Below are 6,090 nucleotides of genomic sequence, written 5' to 3' on the forward strand. Positions count from 1 at the left end.
TCAGCTCTGAGCCGATGGAGAAGGAGGGGGCGGAGAAGAGAGTGCGACAGGGCTCGAGGCCCTCGCTCATTGGGCCGTTCCCTCGCGCGCCGCCGCGAGGTCCAGGCTGCTGGAGGGAATCCAAGCAAAATTTCCCGGGCACGAGCGCGCGCTCGCGGTCACCCCGCCTTGGCCCTCCGGATGGAGTCTTTCTCAGAACGGCTTTCCTCTCTGCCCCACCTGCAGACTTCCGGCCGACTGCCCCTCCGCCGCCCCGCCTCAGGAGGGCGTGGGGATGCTGGCATCCACCAATCATTGAGCGCGTGTCGTGGGAGTGGGTGGGACCTGAGAGATTCGAAAGGAGCCCCGCCCCCTCGGAGCTGATTCCCGGGACTAGGTTGTGGAAGGAAAGCACCTTCCACCGGAGGTGAGGCGGCTCGGAAACTGAAAACTGAGGGTGGCCTGCAGAAGTGGTGTGGATGCGGTGCTTCGGGGAGTAGAAAGGTGGCTTGGGGAGAGGAAGAACCCGGAGGATGGTGGCGGGGAGGAAGATGGGGCGCATAGACCGCTCCAGCGGTAGGAGGTTGGGTCGCAGAGGGGCGGGGGCCAGTGTGTGGAGGGAGATGGGAGTGCGGGACAATCTGCCCGTACATGCCCGGGTGGTAGCAGAGGTAGTTTACAGGGGCAAGTCCTACTGCGGGAACGCTTGCTTTACCTTCACGATTGTTCCCAACCCTTGGCTTGCACCCGGAGTCTAGCTGGGAGGCCTTGGGCAGGATGGAGACGTGAGGAAAGGTGTTTTCTCTCCAGCTCAGGTGTCTGAGCTGACTCTTTCCTGCTTTCTGGAACATGGAAGATTTAGAAGAAGGTAAGGAAACGCTGGAGGGAAGAATGGGACCCTGTGATTGAGAGCCATGTTGGGGACCCAAAGCTGGCATTCCTTCTTTCCTCCCCTACAGATGTAAAGTTTATAGCAGATGAGACCTTGGACTTTAGGGGGCTGTCACCATCGGACAGGTAGTAGATGCCTTATCCTGTTTACCTTTTTCTCACAATGATTATTTCTAACCCCTCACTGCTGAATTATTGGCCTCAGGTCTGGATTGGTCATTTAGCAAGATTGGGTGCACTGGGGCTTCTGGGTGGCTGGGTGACTAGGGCCCTGTGACATTGCTGGGGATGGGGGGAGTGATAAGCTGGAATGAGATTTCAGGGTGTTAAGAAGAAGGGTAAGTGGATTTGTGGCATCTTCACCCGGCATAATTTCCAATGTCAGCATGTAAGCATGGAAGGCCTCGTAGAACCAGGAGTTTCATCACTTAGATCTCACGGCCAGTATGGGCTTCAGGATTTGCACTTGTGTTCTTGGCTCTGCTGTGGGGGTTTTGCCCAGTCCCCCTTGCAGTCTTCTCCCATGGGCATGATGCCTGCTTTGTTTTCTGTCTCAGTCGAGAGGAAGAAGATGCAGCGGTGTTGGTGACTCCGGAGAAACCCCTCCGACGAGGCCTCTCCCATCGAAGTGACCCAAATGCAGCGGCCCCCACTCCCCAGGGTCTGAGGCTCAGCTTAGGCCCCCTCAGTCCGGAGAAGCTGGAAGAAATCCTCCATGAAGCCAACCGGCTGGCAGCTCAGCTGGAGCAGTGTGCCCTGCAGGAGCGGGAGAACACAGGCGAGGGCTCAGGGCCTCGAAGGGTGAAGCCCAGCCCTCGGCGGGAGACCTTTGTGCTCAAGGACAGTCCTGTCCGAGACCTGCTGCCCACCGTGAGCTCTTTGGCTCGGAGCACCCCCTCTCCAAGCAGCCTGACACCCCGACTCCGGAGCAGCGATAGGAAGGGGTCCGTCAGGGTTCTTCGAACAACATCTGGAAAGAAGCCCTCCAGTGTGAAGAGGGTGAGTTGAGAGGGCTTGGCTTAGATGTGTGCCTCCGACACTGTGCATGACCCAGTACAGGCATTTTTCTTGTTGGTAAGATAGTCAATTTCTACCTTGTAGAATTGTTGGAATTAAACGAGGTGCCATAAGCAAGGCAAGTACCACAGCATCTGTGTATAAGCTCTGTAACGTCTGTAATAAGCTCTCAATAAATGGCGCTGGTGGTGACGCTGCTGTTGTTGGCAGCTAACTTCTACTCTTCTTGCTGGGATCTAGGAAACTCTCCACCTCTGTCCCTGAGTCAGCCAGCAGAACAGATTCTTTTTCCACTCTAGTCCTTTTTCTCCCTCTGTGTGTTTCAGGAGTCGCCCACATGCAATCTGTTCCCTGCCTCCAAAAGCCCAGCGTCTTCCCCTCTTGCCCGATCAGCTCCTCCGGTCCGGGGAAAAGCTGGGCCCAGTGGGAGAGCGACAGCAAGTGAGAAGACCTGAGCAGTGAAGCTGTGGGTGGGTGGGTGTAGGGAGTGGGGAGGATGTGGTGCGAACCCTGAAATTCCTCTGCTTCTCTCACCAGGCCCACCTACCCCTGTCAGACCAGTCTTGGCCCCACAGCCTTCTGCTGGCAGCTCTCAGCGCCCGTCTCGGCCCCAGGGAGCAGCTGCTAAACCTTGCAGTCGACTGCCTGTTCCCTCGGCCGTTCCCAGGCCTGGCAACAGGATGCCACTCGCCAGCCGGAGTGTCCCATCCAGCAAAGGTGCCCCTCCTTCAGATTCCCTGTCAGCTCGGAAAGGACTTCCAAGACCAAGTGCGGCAGGGCACAGAGGTGAGGAAGAACAGACAAGAATAAGAAATCAGAAGGAATAATATTTGCCCTTGCCCAGCATGCACGCACTCTCCCAGTTGGTCACAGCGACTCTTCCACCCTCATTATAGCTGTGTCTGGAGATGAGGAGACTGAGTTAAGGAGAGGATATGGGCCTGAGCAAAGCGTCCAAGCCTTGGTTTTCGAATACCTTATGTTTTTTACCTTGGGGAAGAAAGACACTATCCCAGACTCAGTCTGCCTTGACTGCACTATTTCTTTTTGAGAAAGTCGCTTGAACTCTCTGTTAACTCATGTCTTTTGTTGACTCCCATCAAGTTCCTGTTCCTCAACGACCAAATCTTCCCATTTCTGGTGCTGGTCGCAGCAATCTGCAGCCTCCTAGGAAAGTTGCTGTCCCAGGATCTACCAGGTAAGACACTGAGATGCTGTCTCTTTCTTCCTTATCATCTGGGCTTCCGAGCTGTTTTGCCCATCAGCCCCAAATCCCATGAGGCAAGATGGGCAGGAGGAGGGAGCCTCGAGGGGCACGGAGTCCCATTGCTTCCTACCCTGAGGAACTTGAATTCAGCTGGTGACAGATGGGCTTGTGAAAGAAGGGCAATTTAAAGCAGTTCCTCCTTCTGTCTCCTTAGGTAAAGAGATCAGGACAGCAAGCAAGAATTCAGTAGCAAACCACTACAGCCACTGCCTGGACTCACCTCTGTTCGGTTTCCCAAGCCTTCTCCTTGGAGGCAGGCCTGATTCTAGCAGATCTGGCCCAGGGATAGAAGAAAGAGCTGCCACCCCAGCTGGTGCTTCAGGACTAGAGACTGTGGGAGATGGGGTGGATTAGGGTTGAGCTGGAGGGGAATCAAACTCTCTGAGTTGAAACTAGCTAGGGAAGAGAGGTTGCCTCCCAGTGGTGGAGTTCACACAGAGAAAATAAGAAATGCTGGAGAGTGTTTGTCCTCATTCACCCCCACTCTTGTATCCTGGTCCAAAGTTTGATTTTCTTCCCGGGCTTCGGTTCACTGGACATTTACATGTGAATGGCCTCTGTGGCCAACCTCCCTGCTCTCCGAGGAGCAGGCCTCCAGAATCACATCCTCTCCTGGACTCAGGCCTGTTTGGAGAGGCAGAGGCAGGCATCTGGTCTCCAGAACTTGTTTCCTGTGGATTCTGTGACTCCTAATGGGCCAGTTTATAATAAGCTTACTCCATCAGTCTGCATTTTTTCCTAAAATAAAATGCATATATTTTTATATTCTGTGTACATGTGGAAGTAAATACTTCTCCAGTTTCTAATAGATTTGGAGTAAACTCCTGTGTAATTTCAATGAGGGAGCCGGGATGGGTTTCCCGGGCTGGGGTCTGAATAGGCCCGAGGGCCTTAAGATTCCAGTTCATCAGGCAATGAGTAGCCCCCTTGCTGGCATTCAGTGGGAACAGGCTGCCTCTTCCCAGGCATTTCCAGGCTTCTTATGTTATTAGTGGGTCCAGATCAACTTAAGTATAGTTTAATTCACAGTATGTGAGCCTGTCAAACCAGGGTCTTGGTAAATTATTTATATCCTAAATGTGGGTGTCTTTTCCTGGTAAGAGAATAGAGCTGCCTTGGAGCTGAGCATCTTGTCTGCTGTACTTCAAGGACGAGGGAGCCCTTGGGTGGGTACTCTGGTGTTCAGGTTTGCTGGTTGCCTCAGGTAGAAGATACTGATCACCTCCTCCTGTTGTGCCTCACAGCTTTAGAATTGTTGGTGTTCTCCTTTTCTTTCCCCTACTAGAAGGCTGGCACCAGGGTTTATAAACTTGTGCTGTGCCTCGTGTCGTGAGTTATACATGGTGGAGGATTTCATTCATTTACTGAAAAAATAATTTGAGTGCAAGATGGGGGTGTTTGTTAAATGAATGACAAAAGGTTTAACAGATTAAACCACGGGTCTCCCTTTTCTCACAGCCGTTGATTCTTGGAACCGGAACTGGCTCAATTCCTTGTGAGTTTTGAGAGGACTTTCGTCCTTGGAGGCCAGGCCCTGACTTAAGGAAGCCTGCAGGCAGCTGGATAAAGGGAGTGCGTTCCGGCTGGTGCCCTGCCCCAGGTTTACACATCCATAGGCCCCTTCTGAGGCACTAACAGGCCCTTCCCCTTGTTCCCAGGGCCACCCACCACGCCCACCCATGGCTTCTTCCTTCTTATGGCTGATCGGCAGGTTCATTCACCTGTATCACCATGATAGCTGTCTACACATCACCTTTCTTGAGCCTCTTGCAGCAACTCCTGCAGCCTCTGGGCTTCTGAACATTGAGTTCAGGGATGGGGTGTGGAGACAGACACTGAGTGTTCAGCTCTGGAGAAATTTGGCAGAGGCAAGAACGTCAGGTGTGCATCCCGACTGCGTCCTGCACTGGTGTCTGACAGAAGCAAGTCCAGGCACACACTGAGGCGTGGCCAGCAGATGGCATGTTTGTGTGGCCTGGGTGTGGGCCAGGTCCTGTGGATCCTGAGGCAAAATAAGCAGCAGACCCGTGTGTTGTTGCCACCTGGTGGCCAAAGAGGATAAGACACGTTCCTTTTGCCCTTTAGGTCAGTCTGGGGTTTGGTTAAAGGTTAACGGCTCTTCCAATCCCGCTGCAAATCTGCTTAAGCAACATTGCAGTGTTAAGGAGGCAGCGTCAGCTGGGGAGGAGCCCCCCCCAATTCCCCCCAGCAGCTGCCCTTCTCCTTTGCTACCTGCTTACTTCCTTCCCTTTTGGTCAGGCTTTCTGTTTTTTCTCTTTCTGCACTCTACCTCCACCCCAACCCAGTAGCACCAAGGATGGAAGCCAAGGTTTGTTGGCCTCTTACTATGCTCTGTGAACTGTTCAAAGCACTTACATGTGTTAACTCATTTAATTCTCATAAAAGCTCAATTAGGCAGAAGCCATCATCCTCATTTTGCAGGCAGGGAAACTAAGGCTCAGAGAGATTAAGTCATGCAGTCTGGTTCCAGTGTTTGTTCCAAACAGCTCCCGTCTGTGGCCCCCATGTGAAGTCCCTATCTGGTTTGTTGAACAGATCGAAAAAACACAAAACTTGGGAACACAAATGATGTGGAAGAGTGTACAGCTGGCTAGAGTATGAATAGTTGCTTTATTTCTGATGTGGAGAAACACAAGACGGCCCAGAGCAGTGAAGTCAGGAGGTACCTAGTCACTGAGCACCTTTCAATTCCCACCAGCCTCTTAACTCAGCCCTGCCTACCTCCTGAATTCTGCTCCCAGAACAGGACTCAGCTGGAATCCTGCCTGCTCTGTGCAGCCTCTCCAGCCATACAGGTCCCTCCTGTCCTGGTGAAAAGCATCCTTTCCCTGCTATCGGTCACATCTTCCTTGGAAATGCCAGGACATGGGCTCAGTACTGATGAGGCTACTCGGGGGTAGCTCACTGCTGCAAGT

At 53.0% G+C, this 6,090-nt stretch overlaps 1 protein-coding gene across 6 annotated transcripts; it reads left to right on the forward strand.

Annotated features, from left to right (window-relative positions):
* Positions 1-315: 315 nt before the first annotated feature.
* On the forward strand, positions 316-3,917 carry PSRC1 (proline and serine rich coiled-coil 1). 6 transcript variants are annotated; one of them, XM_055586887.1, is made up of 8 exons: positions 351-483; positions 790-847; positions 939-996; positions 1,428-1,869; positions 2,214-2,328; positions 2,425-2,673; positions 2,992-3,085; positions 3,309-3,447. In XM_055586887.1, exons 2-8 carry the CDS (start codon positions 829-831, stop codon positions 3,310-3,312), a joined length of 981 nt encoding a protein of 326 aa, XP_055442862.1. In that variant the 5' UTR covers positions 351-483; positions 790-828; the 3' UTR covers positions 3,313-3,447. The 6 variants fall into 6 exon arrangements, with proteins under 6 accessions (XP_055442859.1, XP_055442861.1, XP_055442857.1 ...); XM_055586884.1 differs by lacking the exon at positions 2,214-2,328 and having other exon boundaries at positions 316-406; positions 3,309-3,917; XM_055586886.1 differs by lacking the exon at positions 2,214-2,328 and having other exon boundaries at positions 337-406; positions 795-847; positions 3,309-3,917.
* Positions 3,918-6,090: the final 2,173 nt, after the last annotated feature.

This window comes from Bubalus kerabau, chromosome 6, assembly GCF_029407905.1.
Source record: "Bubalus kerabau isolate K-KA32 ecotype Philippines breed swamp buffalo chromosome 6, PCC_UOA_SB_1v2, whole genome shotgun sequence".
NCBI lineage: Eukaryota > Metazoa > Chordata > Mammalia > Artiodactyla > Bovidae > Bubalus > Bubalus kerabau.